Source organism: Bubalus kerabau, chromosome 5, assembly GCF_029407905.1.
Source record: "Bubalus kerabau isolate K-KA32 ecotype Philippines breed swamp buffalo chromosome 5, PCC_UOA_SB_1v2, whole genome shotgun sequence".
In the NCBI taxonomy this organism is placed as follows: Eukaryota; Metazoa; Chordata; class Mammalia; order Artiodactyla; family Bovidae; genus Bubalus; species Bubalus kerabau.
The window spans coordinates 104,353,794-104,373,615 of record NC_073628.1 but is presented as its reverse complement, the minus strand read 5'-3'; the positions used below and the strand labels follow the sequence as shown (position 1 = coordinate 104,373,615).

At 57.1% G+C, this 19,822-nt stretch overlaps 1 protein-coding gene across 1 annotated transcript in view; it reads left to right on the top strand.

Annotated features, from left to right (window-relative positions):
• PRDM16 (PR/SET domain 16) overlaps positions 1-19,822 on the top strand; it is a 337,762-nt gene that overhangs the window by 310,713 nt on the left and 7,227 nt on the right. Inside the window, exons 10-14 of the mRNA XM_055582479.1 lie at positions 3,200-3,287; positions 6,165-6,334; positions 6,969-7,046; positions 12,946-13,115; positions 13,676-13,850. Of these exons, the coding sequence (XP_055438454.1) occupies positions 3,200-3,287; positions 6,165-6,334; positions 6,969-7,046; positions 12,946-13,115; positions 13,676-13,850 (681 nt within the window). The remainder of the gene's footprint in view (positions 1-3,199; positions 3,288-6,164; positions 6,335-6,968; positions 7,047-12,945; positions 13,116-13,675; positions 13,851-19,822) is intronic.

Here is a 19,822-nt window from a genome sequence, read left to right as displayed (position 1 = left end):
GCTCCCCCAAGCTTCGTCCCTCTGTCTTTGCAGCTTCAGGAGGTGCTTCAGCTCTGGGCAGGGAGGGGTCTGTGCTGCTTTGAAGTCCAGGCCCGACTCGGCACTTTCCTAGGGTGGGTGCCTGGCAGGGTCTTCTGAGCACACTTGGCTCCCTTTTGTAGATGCCACTGGGAGAGCCGCTGCCCTCCCTTGAACCCCAACCCCAGCCTGCCCTCAGACTCCACCCCAGAAGCCCACCTGCTGGTATCTCCAGCCTCCCTCTCTGGACCGACTCTGCCTCCCATGACACTCCTGGCTGTTAGGTCTGCTAAAGCATTTCTGCTTCCCTGTGACTGCCCTGTGGCCCCTACATGGGCCCCACCCCTCTCCAGAGCCACAGCTGGGGTTCCTGTTGGCCTAGGGGCGATCAGAGGAGGAGCCACTTCTCCCCAGAGGGAGGAGGAGGAGGGAGAAAGGTGAAAGCTCTGGAAGGTTTGCAAAACATCAGCGTTCCAGCCCTCTGGTAGACCTTCTGGTGAGGGGCCAACTGATTCCCCCTCCCCAGTTTCTGAGCAGGCTTTGATCAGGGGGTTTTGGCCCCCATTGCACGTGTCCCGGGGTGCTGGGAGGGCTGAGGCCTCAGGAGGGAGCTGTGCCCCTGGGCGGGGCTGGGAGGGGCCTGGAGGGGCGGCACGTGTGGTGCTTCAGCCACTATTACAGGCCCACGGCTCTGTGTGGGAGGGGCCCGTGTGCACACAGGTGAGCGCGTCTACGTGGGAATTCAGGGAGCACGTGGCCACTCTGAGGGCTCGTGTGAAGCACAGGGGCCAAGCAGGGCCTGGGGATGGGCGTGCAGGTGAGGTCACCCCTGCAAAGGTGCAGCGGGAAGAATGGTGGCAGGGCTGCCAGCGACGGGGAGGAGGGAGCATGGACCAGCCCCCTGCTCTGCCTTCCGCACCCACCCAAGCCCCCGCCGCGCTCACCCGGCCGGCTGGCCTGTGTCTGCAGCTGCTTCCATTTCCTGCCAGGTCGTGGCGCTGTCATCACAGGAGACCTGAAAGACGGTCCCTTGGGTGTTTCTTTAAGAACACACCATCCACAGATGGTGTGAGAAAGTGACCAGAGGCCCGTCAGCCCTGACGGCAGCTCACAGGCTTTCTGGGGTGAACATGCCCGTCAGAGGCCCGGGGGCACCTGCCAATTTCAGTTGAATCCGTGGGACTCAGTGTGGGGGACAGGAGATAGCTGGGGTTCGAGGGAGGAGACCCCACCAGGGCAAGCAGCCCTCACGCAGAGGAAGGGGTGGGACTGGAGAGCTAGCGAGCAAGGCTCCTGGTCAAGCCTCCCGAGTTGGAGCCAGCAGGCCTTCAAGAGGCTCTGGGTTAACTGTTTCCCTTCGGCCTCCTCGTCCACCCTGTCCCAGCTCCCCTCCCAGCCCCCAGCCCTCCTCTGCCCCTCCCCTCCCCACTGCAGGCCTGGTTCAGGGCTCTGGGCCTTTTTCTGGAAGTTGGGGGGGCAGCCAGTCAGGCCTGGAAGCAGGAATCGGCCACAGGGCCCCCGGACCCTCCCCTCCTGCCTGAACTTCTCTGAGACCTGGCTTGTGCCAGGCTCTTGCCCTCTGGATTTAGGGTACAGCTGCTGATGGAGGGGCTGCCTGGTCCCCAACTTCACACACAGACACCAGAAAAATGCCCGAGATATGGAGTAACCTCTCCCCACTGCCCCCTGAGCCCAGTCAAGATGAACACTTGTGGTGTCGAGAAGGTTCCCTCCACGTGAAGGTGTGGGCGAGAGTCACTGCCTGCGTAAACGTTGGCCAAGGGCTAGGGGACAAGGTCCCCCCAGCTCCTGGATGGTCCTGGGGTGACTCCAGCAAAACTCCCCAGTGTCCCCACAGGCCCCCCTGGGTGTGACCATGGACACATACCCATAACCCTCCTTTCCCCGGGTTGGAGGAACCCCAACACCGCCAGGCTGACTCCCCCTTGACCCTCCAGCCCTTCTCACCTCCACGTGCTGCTGGCTCTGTGACAGGGCCAGGGACACTGTGATGACAAAAGCCGTGTACCTTGGCAGGGCGCATGTCTTCTGGGGGTCAGGGGTCAGCTGGAAGGGGCTTCTTGGAGCCAGCCTGCTGGGCTGCATGAGTCACAGAGGGCAGGAGAAGGCAGAAGACGATCTTCAATACCCCCTCGCCCACTGTGAGACCCCTTCCTCTTCGCCCACACCACCCACCCCGGCGGCCTTATTGAAAGACCGACCCAGCCCAGCTTTGAACGGGGCCTCTGCTAAGGCCCTGAGGTCACCTAGGGGCAGAGCTGAGCCCTAGAGGGGTGGGAGTGTGGCCCTGGACAGACGAGGCGGCGGTCCCCGCAGCTGTGTCTGCCTGCAGCGAGGTGGTAGGACTCCCCAAGTCACCTTGTGTAAATCTTGACTCCCATGGGGGGGACTGAGGCAGGCATCATTTGGAAATGGTGAGAGAAGGAGGTCAGGGGAGGAGGGACAGCCTCCTCCTCCACTTGCTGTGATTGGCAGTTGTACTGGCATTTGGGGAAGATTCTGGAATTGTTGTCTCCAGCAGAGGTCTTGAGGTTTTAGGTAGACACTGCCTGGCTGCTGTGGGGAGGCCCTGAGACCTCCCCAGGACAGAAACCTGCTGATCACTCGCACAGCCCTGCCCGGATGGACCCTGGTCGCTCACACACCCACCCAGTTGGACAGAGCACCTGTGCCAAGGGCTCGGCAGAACAGGGAAGTTGAGTGTAGGTGGCAGCCCCTGTGTGCCCCACGTTCCGCTGTTGGGGAGCCCAGGGACCCCAACAGGGCTGAGCCCTCGCTGGGCAAACGGGTCAGTGGGCATAGGCTGCCACACACGGGACCCTTAGGGAAGAGTCCTAGCTCCATTATCAGGCGTTCATCACATGCATGGGTGCTGGCAGCTGGGTGGTTGGGGGGACACTGGGGAGACTCAAAGGGGTCCAGACCTGGGTGTGGTGTGGGGAGCATGTGCTCATACAGACAAGTACACAGCCGGGTCACAGACCATCCTACAACATCAGGTGAGACGTGGTCACAGGGCCCGTGGAAGTTGGGCTATAGGTGAGGTCCCCACCTTGTGACTGATGGGGCACAGGTGGCAGGAGGGGCAGGGACCACGGCCCCTCCCCGCCCAGTGCTGGGCTGCTCAGTGGGGTCCGTAACCCTCTGTGTTGCTGTCCAGCAGGGTGGAGAAGCGGAAGGTGACCGACCCGGTGGGAGCCCTTAAGGAAAAGTACCTGAGGCCATCCCCGTTGCTCTTCCACCCCCAGGTAAGGCCAGTGGGAGCGTGAGGTCCATCCAGGCCCAGCCACAAGCCCCAGGCAGGTCTCTGCTTCCCGTCTCTGCATACCCACCCATCCCTGTGAGGTTGGGGAAGAGGAGACAGGGCCAGACAGGTGAGGCAGGAGGGTGGTCCTTGGCGGGGGCGCCCTAGGAAGCAGCCAGGGACACTGGCCACGGGTGCCCCCCTCAACCCACGGCTGGTCACTACGAACGACCCCCCTGCAGCGGTGGGCTGCAGCTCTGATGGAGCATACCCAAACATTTGGACCATAGGGAGAATGAATAGGAGAGACCCAGGGAGGTGTGGACGCCAGCAGCCTCTCTGGTACAAGGGACATGGGGGCACTTAAGAGAAAAAATCAGCAGAGGAGGGGCAGTGCAGGGGGCAGAGGCAGGGAGCAGGACAGCAGCAGAGGGACTGGCATCGAGCTCAGGGGATCCCAGGGGGTCATGGACAGACGGACTACCCTCCCCCGGGGACGCAGAGGGTGGCAAGGCCACCTGTCAAGACCAGAATCAGGAGTCTGGGAAAAAGAACCCCCAAGTCTGGGGAGTAGCCACAGACCCCGCCAAGCCTGCAGGCACTTCTGTGCCCCTGTTCTCACCGCTTGGAGCCCGGCCCCGGCCCCAGACCCACAGGCCTCCCCTGCCCCAGCCGGAGGACTCAGGACTGAGTTGTGGGCCAGCCTGGACCCAGACTCCAGACCCAGGCATTGTTCTCTCCCTCCACGTTTCCCGCCTGGGACAAACACATAGTTTGTGGAACCTGTACCCCGCCTGGGTTCACAGCTAAACTTACTGCCTCCCATTGTCTCATGGGGGCCTCGGAGTTTGGTTAAGAACTTCCCCTGGTTTCCTCAGGCCCTGCTGGAAAAAGCAGGCAAGCCAGCCAGGCACATCCTGTGTTTGTGTTTGTGCGGGAGCTTGGCCGGGAATATCTGATCAGGCAGAGTGGGCCGGGCGGGCTGGACCCTCCCAGGCCTGAGGAAGAGGGGCCTGGCAGGGGGCTGGCTGCCCATTGTCTCTGCTGCCCGCTCCCCCAACTGGCTACCCCTGCTGCCTACCCCTGAGCCCAGTTCTGGGGGTGGGGGTGGGAGAGGTGACTAGTAAGTCCCCTGATGAAATGGTCTGAGGTGAGGCCATCACTCGGACAGGGCAGCTTCCAGCCACTGTAAAGTCTTGGGGTGGGGGGCGGGGGTCACAATGCACAAAGACACCAACATGCTCTGGTCAGCTGCCTCTCATTTCTTCTGAGGCCCAACATGCAGGTGTACAGCCCCTGGTGGAGCAGGGAGAGGCAGTCCTGCCAGACCACTTCTCCTCACCACCTCTGGGGTCCCGAGGAGTCTAGGGCAGTAGTCCCAGAACCTCCCAAGGCTGCAGCTAAAACTGAGACCCACTGGCAGATGGGCAGCAGTCTGTGTGCCTAGATCCCATCATCTAGGCCACGGATGTGCCAGTGAGAGTCTGGACAGCATCTGAGGGGCCAGGCAGTGTCCATCTGTCCATCATTGGAGACAGGCGGGCCGTCCACAGCTGGAAGCAGCATGCGTGTGACAGGGGAGCATGCCCATCCCATAGGGACGGTGAGGCCCAAATCCTGCAACTGTGCAGAGCTGGCCAGGGTCTAGGTGGCAGCCCAGCGTCAAGGGAGGCCTCAGCCATAGGATGGACCCCATCTTCTGTTTGATAACCCCTTTCTGGTGTCTTATCGTAACCATTCAGTTGTTCCCCAGACTAAACCCTGAGGGATTCCAGACACAATGAAAACTCTTCCTTTCTCAGTCTCATCCCAGCCTCCCACAGGGCCTGACTTGCAGCAGGCAGTCTCAGGCAGAGAGGAGAAGTGCTGCTAAGGCCTACGCAGCCCCCTGCCTGCTTCTGTCCCCCAGCCCCAAGGCAGCACAGGATTCTAGTCAGAACACTGCCCACCAGGTGGAAATAAGCAGTGCCAGGAGAAAGCAGCTCCCTTCTCCTCCCCAGGCAAGCCCTTGGCGTCTCCAAGGAGCAGACAGGCAGCCCCTCCGGTCCTTGTCACCCCGTCTTGTGTCACACGTCACGTTGGCTTTGGCATTCCACGGTTGAGTGTAGTCTTAAGCTGTTGAATTTCTTTTTAGCACTTTGCCTGTAGTTATGGTCTGCTGCCACTAGGTGGTGGTGGTGCTTCAGGTTTGTGAGCCATTTTTTAATTTGAGATTCAGATAGCTATCTTAATTTTTTGGGCTTCTCTGGTAGCTCAGTCAAGAATCTGCTTGTAATGTGGGATATCTGGGTTCTATCCTTGGGTTGGGAAGATCCCCTGGAGAAGGAAATGACAACCCACTGCAGTAGTCTTGCCTGGAAAATCCCATGGACAGGGGAGCCTGGCAGGCTGTGGTCGATGAGGTTGCAGAGTTAGACAAGACTGAGCGACCAACACTAACTAAATTTTTTGACCACTCAAAAAAACGAACAAAAAAGGGTATAATTCTGTCTTCATCCCAAATTAGCCATAAGGAGTGCTAGCCAGGGATCGAGCCAGCAGGGCTTGCTGGCTGGTTTCAAAGTAAGGCGCTTTGTGATCACAAGTGCCCGTGACCCGCACCACCTGGGGGCTTGCAGGGGATGGTCAGCTGCAGCTCCCCCAGCCTGGACCCTGGACTGTGACAGGGTTCCAAACAAGGACCAGAGCAGGGCTGGCTGCAGGAAGTGAAAGAACCCAGCCCAGTGGCCAAGAAGAAGGAGACCGCTGGTTCCAATGATAGCCTGCTTGTCCATGATCCATGCTCAGTCATCCAGGATACCCAGGTGTGGGGTGGGTCCAGGTGCGTCAAGACTGGGGGTGCAATGGAGCCCCACAGCCTCTCCCACTCTCCTGCCAACAGATGTCAGCCATTGAGACCATGACGGAGAAGCTGGAGAGCTTCGCGGCCATGAAGGTGGACTCTGGCAGCTCCCTGCAGCCCCTCCCACACCACCCCTTCAACTTCCGGTCCCCGCCCCCAACGCTCTCAGACCCCATTCTCAGGAAGGGCAAGGAGCGATACACGTGCAGGTGAGATGCGGTGAGCCCCTGAGGCAGCCCCAGCGAGGTGGCTGCAGGCGCCACAAGGGCCCATGAACCTGCACTTCCAGGAAAAAGCTCAGTCTCAGCCAGGGTCCGGCATGGTAGCCAGTCGGCCATCGTCCCCTTGAGGTCATTCCCTGAAAATATCCACATGTCCCCTACCAAGCGGTGCTCCAGTGAGCACAAGAAAATGCAGCCTTGGCCAGCAGGTTGGAATTTCCAAGCCGGAAGTTAAAGCTGCTGGTCCGTGTTTAACCCCGGCTCTGGGGGCGGTGGGAAGCCCAGCACTAAGGAGAGACGGCCAGTCCCCGGCTGCACAGGCCTGTGCAGCCGGTGCTTTCCAGCTCGGCCCAGGCTGGGCTGGGGGCTGAGAAACTGCCTCAGGCAGGGGCACGGCCCTGAGCGGGCCAGCGTGAGCCAGCGCCAGCTGCCCAGTGGTGTGTGTTCAGCCTCTCTGTGACACTCAGCTGGGCCCCGAGGCCGAGGAGAAACTGAAATCCAGGGTGTGCAGTGGGTCACCTGCCCCCAGGTGTGAGAGAAACAGCACCAGAAAACACCTGGGTGCCCACCTCTATGGCAAAGCGCCTGCCTGATGGATCCCTCCCCCACTGCCTGCCCCCAGGTACTGTGGCAAGATCTTCCCCCGGTCAGCAAACCTCACGAGACACCTGAGGACGCACACCGGGGAGCAGCCGTACAGGTAGGAGCCCGCCCAGTCGGGGTGGGGGAGGCAGGCTCCTGGCAGACCTCCCCTTCCCCTGCCACGGGATGGGCAGCAGGTGTAAGCAATGCTTGACCTTGCTCCAGGTCACTCACTGGGTCACTCCATCCTGGCCGCTCAGCCCTCACGCACCTGGGGATATTGTAAAGATCAGGCTTCTGGAAGGTTCCCACCCACTGACCCCGGAGCGTGTCTGGGAGCAGCCCTTCCTCCTGCCACTGGGGTGTCAACTGGAGAGCAAAGCCAGGCCCAGGGGTGGTCTGTGTGGAGAGGGAGCTTCAGCGTCACCACCACCCAGCCCACCTCCACCCACCTCCCCACAGCCGCCGGCCATTGCTGACCTCAGCCTGGGCAGGGGACCAGGGTGAGCCCCTAAGGCAGGGTGGGCTGGTCTCAGAGAAGGAGCCCCGTGCAAACTTGGATCCTACCCAAGCTGGGGGCGTCCTGAGGATTCACCTAGGTGCCCCGACCACCCTAGACGGGAGCCCTGTCTGCCCCGACCTTGCTCCTCGGTGCCTCGTCCCCTCCCTGCAGAATGTGGTCGCAAGCGCATGGGGGCTGTGAGAGCCTCTACATTTCACGTTCACAACTGGTGGGGGCGTCTCCCTGTTTCAAAGACTTGGAGCCTCGGGCTCAGAGACGCCCCTGACTTGCCAGGGTCCAAGCTCACAGCCACACTTGCTGACCATTCTGGCCTTTTCTCTTGGTGTCTAGGGCATTTGCCGGCCAAGAAAAGAGCTGAGGGTAACATCCTGGCTTTCGGGGACCCCACCCGGGGGAGGGCCCGGGAGTCCCAGGGAATGGAGACCTTGAGACAAATTGGGGGATGCTAGTCCCAGTGCCAGGATAACATCCTGGGCTGTCTGGTGGACAGCAGCCGTCGGGAGCAAGGGGTCTGGCATCATTTTAAGTGAGCAGCGTCAGGTTCCTGTCATCCAGGCACACAGCTGGGAGTGACCCATGGGTCCAGGAGAATGAGGATGTATCCCCATCCCTGGGCAGGGCAGCCACAGGGGCTCCTGCAGGCATCACAGCCCCCAGGCCCTGTCCCAGCCGGGTAAGCATTAGCTCACGTCGCTCACCAGTCATCTGCTCAGTGCCCTCAGCTGGCCCACAGCACACAGCCCCCCACCCTGTTCCCCTCCAAAAGTGACTTACAACTTAACAAAGGAGGGCTTGGCCTGCTTCTCTCCCAGACAAGGAGCCCTGTGTGTTTCTGTAAGGAGAACCAACTTCTGGACAGGGTTGCATATAAGAGCCCCTGGGGGTTCAGGTCCATGTTTATAGAAGGATTTAATTATCATTGATTTCTTTTGCTCTTTCAATCTGTGAGTTTCGACACAAGTAACAAAAATTGCTTTGAAAGTTGGCATTGCAAATCCTGACTGTATCTAGCTCAAGGCAGCCCCACAATGAGGAGTTTGGGGTGTGGGCCTGTCTTGTGACGTCACTGGGGCATCTGGCCTCACTTTGGGAATTGGAGGGGCTTCAGTTGGAGGAAAGAAAGTGCAAGTTCATCCACAGAAGGCCAGTGCTGGCACAGGCCAGGCCACCCCAGTGACGCCAATGAAAACCGCCACCGCCTGTCTGCACCCCATATGTGTGCACTGCGTGTGTGCCCGCGGAGTCCCGGCTGGTGGGTAGGTGCCCCCACAAGCAAGAGAAAGACAGACCCCTTAGTGTGACACACAGTGGGCACGACCCCTTAGAGTGACAAACCTCTGCCCGGCTGGGCCGGTGTCCTAGTTTAGAGATCTCTGAGTGAGGCTGGGAGATGAGGGGCAGTTGATGATGTTTTTTCAAGCTCCAGAACATAGGGCTTGTTGAGATGTGGGAAGGAGGGCGGCTGCTTCCTCTGTCCTGGCAGCCTGTCCAGGGGTCCCTCCGGCGCTGCCCAGAGGTGGGTCGGGGGTCTTGAGTCCCGCTCTGGATGCACGTGGGCTGACCGTGGGCTCCTGGCAGGACCTGGGACTCCGGCTCTAAGGATGCTCACCTCCCCCCATCTGCAGATCGTTTCCTCTGTGGCTCCCCATCCTGCTAACTGTGCTGAGTCCACGTGCCCAGCAAGGTCCTGTTACCATTCCCATCAGGGCTCCAGGTGGCCCATACGTGTCTGTTCTTTGTTCATTTTATTGTTAAGCCTGGGTTACAAAGGGCTTCCCTGGTAGCTCAGCTGGTAAAGAATTTGCCTGCAATGCAGGAGACCCTGGTTCGTTCGATTCCTGGGTCAGGAAGATCTGCTGGAGAAGGGATAGGCTACCCAGTTCAGTATTCTTGGGCTTCCCTGGTGGCTCAGACAGTAAAGAATCCACCTGTAATGTGGGAGACCTGGGTTCCATTCCTGGGTTGGGAAGATCCCCTGGAGGAGGACACGGCAACCCACTCCAGTATTCTTGCCTGGAGAATCCCCATGGACAGAGGAGCCTGGCGGGCCACAGTCCATGGAGTTGCAGATAATCGGACAGGACTGAGCGTCTAAGCACACAGCACAGGGTTACAAAAATCTCTGCTATCTTTCCTTTCCCAGTTTTAACGTTACCTAAAGCCTCTCTCTGGTGGCTGGTGCGGCCCCACTAGGTCCCAGAGTGGACACAGCCACCGCCCCACCGGGGGCCATTTCACTCTCCCCGCCCGGTGCTGCATCTTCAACACCGCTGGCTTCCCCAGGGCGGGGGCAGACGCGGTCACAGCAAGGTCCCCTGGCTGCCCGCTGCCTCGGCTGGCCAGTCTCCGCTTTCCCATTCCTGTTGGAGTGCGATGGTGTGCTATTTTATACAGCACGGCCATAAATTTCACTAGCCACTTGTCAGCTTATTTACAACGCAAATTCCAGCTGCTCCGAGAGCCCTGCTCCCTCGCAGCCCTGGGCTCACCAGTCCCCTAAATTTCAGATGCACTTCTCTGGGCCATTTATTTAGATTAGAACCAGGAGAGGGTCAGATTCAGAACCCTGTGACCAAACTGAATGTGTGGCTGCTCTCCTGGCCCCTCCCACCAGCAGAGGTTGGGGAGTTGACGGTGCTCAGGCCCACGACCGAGCTCCTCATCCAGTCCTGTTTCTCACTCAGCAGTCCCACTGCTCAGAGATACTGCACAGCCACTGCTGGGGCTCAGCGAGGGTCCCTACTTTTCCAAAGATACAGGAAAGGAAGGCTGAGTGTGCATACATCTGTGTAGACCGAGGCAAGCACCCCATGCAGCCTGTGGGAAGGCCGTTGGGTGGGCTGGGGCCAGCTTGGCCTTGCACTTGTCCTACAGGCGAGCCTGGCAGCACTGGGGGGTAAAGGTTTCTGTGGGTTTGAGGGTGTGTTGGGGACAGAGTTGAGGAGCAAGATGGTGCAGGCAGGGATGTAAAAGTCCTCCTTCCTGGACTATTGAGAGGGGATCACTGGGTCAGAGCACACCTGAGCATCTCTGCTCAGCCCAGCGGGGAGAGGGTTGAAGCCCCAGTCCCACTGCTCTGTCACCCCAGCTGAGAAGGACAAGACAGCCACCCTCCTGGTGCCGGCAACTGGGACAGGGGTCCAAGTCGAGGCTGCCAAACGTTACACGACTGTGGGAGGACCAGGGCCCTCCATCCTAGGGGCTCCTGGGGGCCTGGTGGCAGCTCAGCTGGCCCAGCAGGCCAGCCCCAGGGCAAAAGGGGTGGCTTGAAGGAGCTCGGGGGACTAGTGCGTGGATCATGGGCAGCTCTTAGCCCATCTGCTGTGGAGGCAGCCAGCATGAGTCTGGCCTCAGGCAGCATCTGGAAGCCTCGGGACTGAGTAAATGAAGCCCGAGAATCACATCAGGGGAGCAGTCTGGGCTCCTCCAAGCAGGGCCCGTCCCACAAGTATTATCTTCTGGGTGAAAGTGTTAGTCACTCAGTTGTGTCCGACTCTTTGTGATCACATGGACTGTAGCCCACCAGCTCCTCTGTGGGGATTCTCCAGGCAAGAATACTGGAGTGGGTTACCATTTCCTCCTCCAGAGGATCTTCCCAACTCAGGGATCAAACCTAGGTCTCCTGCGTTGCAGGCAGATTCTTTACCATCTGAGCCACCAATGAAGCCCTACAGGTAGGGAGAAGCCACCCACGAGTAGGGGGTGGTAATTTGGGGGCTCTCACCCTCCCACCACAGAGAGCTGCCACCAGCTTTGAGCAGGAAAAGCTCAGCCCCGGGCCCCAGTGGCCAGCCTGGGGGTGTGAGGGACCCAGGGCCATTGGGTTTGCCCAGACTCCCCAGGCAGGGCCATCTTCTGAATGTCAAGTGTCAGACGAGCGCCTCCTAAGTGAGCGGGCAGCACTGGGGTGAGAGGCCAGGGCCCTGGGGTGTCCTCAGACACGTGTCCGTCCACAGGGCTGAGTGCTCGTGACCACTACACCGTGCTGGAGTGCGGCCACCAGGCTGTGTCCTCAGGACAGGTCCCCGTACCTCCGAGCCACGCCCTCTGAGCGGACCTAGTCTCCCAAGCCCTGCCCCGCCACACTGGCCGCACAGACTCTGCTTCCCAAGGGCCTGCCTGGTCAGCGCTCTGCCATGCTCGCCTCTATGCTTGTCAATCCACGGGAGCCTGTTCCCAAAACAGGGAAATAGCTGAGCTCAGGGATGGATAAGTCAGTGCTCCTGTGCCTCTGAGCCGCAGATGGGCATCCCTAGAGAAGTTCTGAGACCAGGAGCACATGAGCGTGCCCACCAACATGTGCACACCTATCACACATGCACCCGTAAGCATGCACATATAGCCTCACACGAGTGCATGAGCAGACTGACACACGCACCATGTGCAACTGGAGACCCAGAGCCGGAGTCCCCCTGCCATGGCCTGGCTGGACGCGCTGGACGGGTGGGAATGGCCGGCCAGTGGTGGTGGCCTGAACCCCTGGGACAGGAGGAGGCGGCCCTGTCTGCAGAGCTGTGCCGTGGGTCCTCAGTCCCCGACGCCCCACTCTCTCTGGTTCTTGTTTCTTGCTGCCGGTGTTGCTTGGGCCTTCACCGTTGGTTCCCCTGTGATAACCTGGGGGACATCCCCCCCTCCCTCCTCTGCCCCGCCCTGGGAGAAGCCCCACACCCATAGGGACCCTGCACACACCAGCATCTCAGATTGCTCCTTGTGGCAACTTCACGCTTTGCTCTGATAACTTGGTGTCATGATACTCGGACAACCAAAGCATCCAAGGAAAGAGCATCTTTTTTCTTTTCCCGAGTGCGCCATGCAGCCTGGCAGCAGTTGCCCCTAGGAGGGCACTAAGATAAACCAAGCGCACAGGGCCGGGAGCACCTCCACCAAAGGGGTCCATGGACAGGAGGCCATCTGACGGGGCGAGGCTGGGAGCCCCCGTCACCCTGGGGCAGAGAAGGACACTAAGAAGGGTTGGCGCGGCCCTGCAGCCACTAGCCACTGCTAGTGGACTGGCAGGCTGAGTCCCCAAGGGGGATGGGTCTGCTTGAGGACCCACTAAGAGGAGTTGGGACCAGGCCAGAGTAGGGGTCTGTCTGCCAGGGAGGAAAGCTGCAGGCAGCGGGTCTGGGCTCCTTTCCAGAAAATCTGCTGGGAGCATCTTTCCTGGTGCTCGGCTGCCCCCTTGAGGCTGCCGGGAGCACGCCACCCTCTGCTGTGGACCCTGCGCTCAGGGGACAGGACAGCAGAGAGGGGGAGATGCCAGAAGACACCAGGGAGTCCCGGTGCTGCCCACCCCGGGGGCACAAGCCCCAGAGAGTCCCCTCCACCAGCTCAGGAAACAGTCCCACAGCATCAGCCACCCAGAGTCAGGGATGGGGGGACACCTGCTTCCAGGGACACTTGGCTGGGACTGCCTCCCAGCTCTCCACCGTGGTCCAGGGGCCTCAGGGAGGCTGTGAGGGCAGGATCTCCGCTGAGGCGCCGTGTCTTCCAGGTGTAAGTACTGCGACCGCTCCTTCAGCATCTCCTCCAACCTCCAGCGGCACGTGCGGAACATCCACAACAAGGAGAAGCCCTTCAAGTGCCACCTGTGCAACCGCTGCTTCGGGCAGCAGACCAACCTGGACAGGCACCTGAAGAAGCATGAACACGAGCACGCGCCAGGTGCGGGGGCAGCGCAGAGGAGGAGTGCGGGGGCCCTGGAGGATGGGCTGTGGGGAGGGGCGGGGAGCAGGGAGCAGGGACGGGGGCCTGGAGGATGGGGTGATGGGTCAGGGTGGGGTGCTGGGGAGGGGTGAGGGGGACCTGGAGGATGGGGTGATGGGCAGGGCAGGGAGCAGGGAGCAGAGAGGGGGCCTGGAGGGTGGGGTGATGGGCGGGGTGCTGGGGATGGGGAGGGGGGCCTGGAGGATGGGGTGATGGGCGGGGTGCTGGGGATGGGGAGGGGGACCTGGAGGATGGGGATGATGGGTTGGGGCGGGGTGCAGGGTGGGGAGAGGAGGGCTGAGGAGGGGGCACACAGGCTAGCCCTAGGGGAAAGCCTGCAGTCACCCCTTAAGCCATCTTCATTCAGGGGAACCTTGTACCCTTGGGCTTCTCTAAGGGGTGTTCCCTAAGAGTGCCGCGCATGTGCACCCCTTCAGCCACCTGTCCGCTCCCGCTGTGCCGCAGAAGGCGGGGTGCAGCCGAGGGGCGCCCTCCTCTGATGCTCCCCCTCCCCACAGTGAGCCAGCATGCGGGGGTCCTCACCAACCACCTGGGGACCAGCGCCTCCTCCCCCACCTCCGAGTCAGACAACCACGCACTTTTAGATGAGAAGGAAGACTCCTATTTCTCTGAAATCAGAAACTTTATTGCCAACAGTGAGATGAACCAAGCATCAACACGAACAGACAAACGGTAAGAAACACGTCCCAGGGTCCCAGGACGGTCTGGACTCTGTATGGTTCCCTATATGGTCATGCCCACAGCAGGCCCCCACCACAGCACCAGAAACCCCAGGCCCACAGCAGAGGGCGAGGCCTGCAGGCTCTGCAGCTGGCACCCTTCCCACCCACCAGCCACCCCACCTCGGCTCTCTGCTTCTGCAGAGAACAAGACCCCGGCCCAGTGGCGGGTGTCACACACTCACTGCCACCAGCACAAGGCCTCAATGCACGGGTTGGCCTCAGTGTTAACAAGTGCGGCCAAAAGTCAACCAGGTGAGGGCTCCTTTCATGAGATCCACCATGCCTCTGCAACTCCAGGACAGGCTCGTTGAATTTGACACACGAACAGTTTCTAGCAAGAGTGCTGGTCGTTTAAACACACACACAGGCAGGAAAATGGCAGAATCTGGATCCTAAGATGTAGAGGCTGTAACACATTCCCTTCATCCCAGGCCTCGGCGGCAGAGACTCAGAGAGGCCGGACTCCTAGTACTTAGGGACGTGCTCCCCTGCTTCTGCAGAGGAAATGAGGCCCAGAGGATTGGGCATCTGGCTCCAGCCCTTCTTCCCATGGGTGGGCTGCCAGCCCAGGGCCCAGTTCCCTCCCACCCAGGACACCCAGCTTCCCAGGGGCTTGTCTGTTCCCCCCAGGCGGGCTGCATCTCCTTCACCCCTGGGGCCCCAGAGGCAGAGCAGGGGCACTGAGCAGACCTTCAGGATCCACAAGTGGCACATGGGCTTGGTGCCCGGGATGTTTCTGGCTCTTCTGAGGGGCTAAATCCATGCCCAGGAAGGTGATCCCACCGGGTGCCTCAGTGGGCTCAGAGGAGACATGGGAGAGGCTGGCCATGGGCTGCATGTCCCAGAGCCCCAGCCCTGCCAGGCACCAAAGACCTTGATATCGGGGTGCGGCCAACAAAGTGCCTGGGTCCGTCCCCAGCTCTGGTCATGTGTGATGGTCTAGTGGGAGCCCAGCCCTGCCATCTGCGCCCAGGGTGGCGAGCTTCATTCTGGCAGCACTCTGGGCTCCATCTGGGAGCCATCCGTGGTTCAAGTTCTGAGGTCTCCACCTTCAGAGTAAGTCATGGACCTGAGCATCCAGGAGCCAGGCCATGAGGCACATCCTGGCTGATACAGGCTCCCCTGAGCTGTGACCCCCTGTGCCCAGGGCAGAGCCAGATGGGGAGCTAACAAGGACAAGCCAGGGGCATCCTCCCTGGGGTGGGCGGCCCCCCAGTGCTGTCCCTGAGTGGCAGACCCAGCTCTCAGCCCTACAGAGGACACCCCAGGAGAGTCACCAGGAAAGACTGGGTGTCCCCAGGAAAGACTGGGTGTCCCCAGAGGGACGAGGGGCTGGCACCACCCTGACCCCACAGAGCAGCATTTCAGCCAGGGCCCCAGGGGTGGGGGCGGTAAGTGAGACTCAGACACCGGCCCCACACCCCTCAGAAAGCCCAGGGCAGAGGCAGCCCACAGACCAGGCCCTCGGACGGCCTGTGTTAACACCACCCAGAACCAGTGACCTCCTCTTGACAGTCCATTATAACTCAGGGCCTGCCAGGCTTCCTGACCCCAGAAACCCCTGGGCCAAACCCTGTCCCCTCCCCAAATTCCTCTGTTGACATCCTGACCTCCAGCCCCTCAGAGTGACCTGATTTGGAAATAAGATCTTCTCAGGTGTAATTAGTTACGATGTCATTCTGAAATCAGGTGGCCCATATCCAATAGGACTGGTGTCCTTAGAAAAGGGAGAAATTTGGGATTTCTCTAGTGGTCCAGCGGCTGGGAATCCACCTGCCAATGCAAGGGACATGGGTTTGGTTCTTGGTCTAGGATGATCCCACAGGCCTCAAGGCAACCAAGCCCGTGCGCCACAACTCCGGAAGCCTGCACACCCTAGAGCCTGTGCTCCGTAGAGAAGCCCCCACAGTGAGAAGCCCCCACAACGCGAAGCCCATGCTCTGCAACCAGAGAGTAACCCCCACTCTCAGCAACTAGAGAAAGCCCAGGCAGCAGTGAAGACCCAGCGTAGCCAAAAATAAATAAATAGACTTTTTTAGAAAAAGAAAATGGGGAGACACCATGTGAAGGTGAAGCAGAGTGGATGATGTGTCCACAAGTGGAGGAGCCCCAGGGATCACCAGCAAAGCACCAGAGTCCAGGGAAGGGGCTGGGAGGAGGCACTGGCCCCGAGACACCTGCAGCTGGGGCATCTATGAGAGGCTGAGCCAGACCTATCTGTGTGTGCTTGGGAATCTCTGGAGGAGGCACGGGTCAACAGTGGCCTGCCGCAGGGTCAGGGGCACTGACTACAACAGTCCAAGGAGCCCTGGCATGCTGGTAGAGGTCCTTTTGAAGGAGGTTGCCATAGCCACTATTACCCCTACTGTAGTTTGGCCTTGGGCCAAACTACAAGGAGAGAACACAGCCCCATCCATCAGCAGAAAATTGGATTAAAGACTTACTGAGCATGGCCTTGCCCACCAGAACAAGACCCAGTTTTCCCCACAGCCAATCCCTCCCATCAGGAAGGTTCCACAAGCCTCTTATCCTCATCCATCAGAGGGCAGACAGAATGAAAACCACAGTCACAGAAAACTAACCAAACTGATCACATGGACCACAGCTTTGCCTAACTCAATGAAACTATGAGCCATGCTGTGTAGGGCCACCCAAGACGGACGGGTCATGGTGGAGAGTTCTAACAAAACGTAGTCCACTGGAGAAGGGAATGGCAAACCACTTCGGTATTATTGCTTTAGAACCCCATGAACAGCATGAAAAGGCAAAAAGATAGGACATTGAAAGATGAACTCCCCAGGTCGGTAGGTGCCCAATATGCTCCTGGAGAAGAGTGGAGAAATAACTCCAGAAAGAATGAAGAGACAGAGCCAAAGTGAAAACACTCCCAGTTGTGGATATGACTGGTGATGGAAGTAAAGTTGGATGCTGTAAAGAACAATATTGCATAGGAACCTGGCATGTTAGGTCCATGAATCAAGGTAAATTGGAGTGGTCAAGCAGGAGATGCCAAGAGTGAACACCGACATTTTAGGAATCAGTCAACTAAAATGAACCGGAATGGGTGAATTTAATTCAGATGACCATTTTATCTACTACTGTGGGCAAGAATCCCTTAGAAGAAATTAAGTAGCCCTCATAGTCAACAAAAGAGTCCAAAATTTAGTGCTTGGGTGCAATCTCAAAAACAACAGAATGATCTCTGTTCATTTCCAAGGCAAACCATTCAATATCATAGTAATCCAAGTCTGTGCCCCAATCACTAATGCTGAAGAAGCTGAAGTTGAACAGTTCTATGATGACCTACAAGACCTTCTAGAACTAACACCAAGAAAAAGATGTCCTTCATCATAGGGGACTGGAATGCAAAAGTAGGAAGTCAAGAGATACCTGGAGTAATAGGCAAGTTTGGCCTTGGAATACAAAATGAAGCAGGGCAAAGGCTAACAGTTTTGCCAAGAGAATGCCCTGGTCATAGCAAACACCCTCTTCTGACACATGGCATCACCAGATGGTCAAACCAAAATCAGACTGATTATACTCTTTGCAGCCAAAGATGGAGAAGCTCTATACAGTCAGCAAAAACAAGACCAGGAGCTGACTGTGCCTCAGATCATGAACTCCTTATTGTCAAATTCAGACTCAAATTGAAGAACATAGAGAAAACGACTATGGCCATTCAAGTATGACCTAAATCAAATCCCTTATGATTATACAGTGGAAGTGACAAATAGATTCAAGGGATTAGGTCTGATAGACAGAGTGCCTGAAGAACTATGGACGGAGGTTTGTGACATTGTATAGGAGGCAGTAATCAAAACCATCCCCAAGAAAAAGAAATGCAAAAAGCCAAAATCTGAGGCCTTACAAGTAGCTGAGAAAAGAAGAGAAGCTAAAGGCAAAGGAGAAAAGGAAAGATATATCCATCTGAATGCAGAGTTCCAGAGAATAGCAAGGAGAGATAAGAATGTGTTTTTAAGTGAACAAGGCAAAGAAATAGAGGGAAACAATAGAATGGGAAAGACTAGAGATCTCTTCAAGAAAATTAGAGATACCAAGCTAACATTTCGTGCAAAGACAGGAACAATAAAGGATAGAAACAGTATGCACCTAACAGAAGCAGAAGATATTAAGAAGAGGTGGCAAGAGTACACAGAAGAACTGTACAAAAAAAGATCTTAGTGACCCAGATAACCATGATGGTGTGATCATTCACCTAGAGCCAGACATCCTGGAATGTGAAGTCAAGTGGGCCTTAGGAAGCATTGCTACAAACAAAGCTAGTGGAGGTGATGGAATTCCAGTTGACCTATTTCAAGTCCTAAAAGATGATGCTGTTAAAGTGCTGCACTCAATATGCCAGCAAATTTGGAAAACTCAGCAGTGGCCACGGAACTGTAAAAGGCCAGTTTTCATTCCAATCTCAAAGAAGGGCAATGCCAAAGAATGCTCAAACTACCATATCATTGCACTCATCTCACATGCTAGCAAAGTAATGCTCAAAATCCTTCAAGCTAGGCTTCAACAGTATGTAAACCATGAACTTCCAGATGTACAAGCTAGATTTAGAAAAGGTAGAGGAACCAGAGATCAAATTGCCAACATCCGTTGGATCATAGAAAAAGCTAGAGAATTCTAGGAAAACATACACTTCTGCTTCATTGACTCTGCTGAAGCCTTTGACTGTGCGGATCACAACAAACTGTGAAAAATTTTTCAGGAGTTGAAAATACCAGACCACCTTACCTGCCTCCTGAGAAATCTGTATGCAGGTTAAGAAGCAACAGGTAGAACCAGACATGGAACGATGAACTAGTTCCGAATTGGGAAAGAGGTACGTCATGGCTATATATTGTCACCCTGCTTATTTAACTTATATGGAGAGTACATCATGCGAAATGCCAGGCTGGATGAAGCACAAGCTGGAATCAAGATTGCCAGGAGAAATATCAATAACTTCAGATATGCAGATGACACTACCCTTATGGCAGAGAGCAAAGAGGAATTAAAGAGACTCTTGATTAAGGTGAAAGAGGAGAGTGAAAAGGCTGGCTTAAAACTCAACATTCAAAAAAATGAAGATCATGGCATCTGGTCCCATCACTTAATGGTGAACAGGTGGGGAAACAATGGAAACAGTGACAGATTTTAGTTTCTTGTGCTCCAAAATCACTGTGGATGGTGACTGCAGCCATGAAATTGAAACATGCCTACTCCTTGGAAGAAAAGCAATGACAAACCTAAACGGCGTACTTAAAATCAGAGACATCTCTTTGCTGACAAAGATCTGTCTAGTTGAAACCATGGTTTTTCCAGTAGTCATGTACAGATCTGAGAGTTGGACCATAAAACAGGCTGAGCACCGAAGAACTGATGCTTTTGAACTGTGGTGTTGGAGAAGACTCTTGAGACTCTGTTGGACAGTAAGGAGATCAAAGCAGTCAATCCGAAAGGAAATCAACCATGAATATTCATTGGAAGGACTGTTGCTGAAGCTGAAGCTCCAATAATTTGGCCTCCTAATGCAAAGAGCTGACTCACTGAAAAAGACCCTGATGCTGGGAAAGATTGAAGGCAGGAGAAGGGGACAACAGAGGACAAGATTTTGGATGGCATTACTGATTCAAAGGACATGAGTTTGAGCAGTCTCTGGAAGATGGTGAAAGACAGGGAATCCTGATGTGTTGCAGTCCACAGCGTCACAAAGAATCTGACACAACTGAGCAACCGAACAACAACGAATCTACTGGAGGGGAGAGGGACGATCCCTGCTGTTTGAGCCATAGCCATGTGCTGTGTTAGGCTGGCCCTGGGGACATTCTGCACCCAGGCAGCTGTTTGGAGGCCTGGCTACTCGTTCTAATTTCCTCTCTGTCTGAAGCTGTCTCCAGCCAGACTCCCCTCTCTGTCCTTGCTGTATCC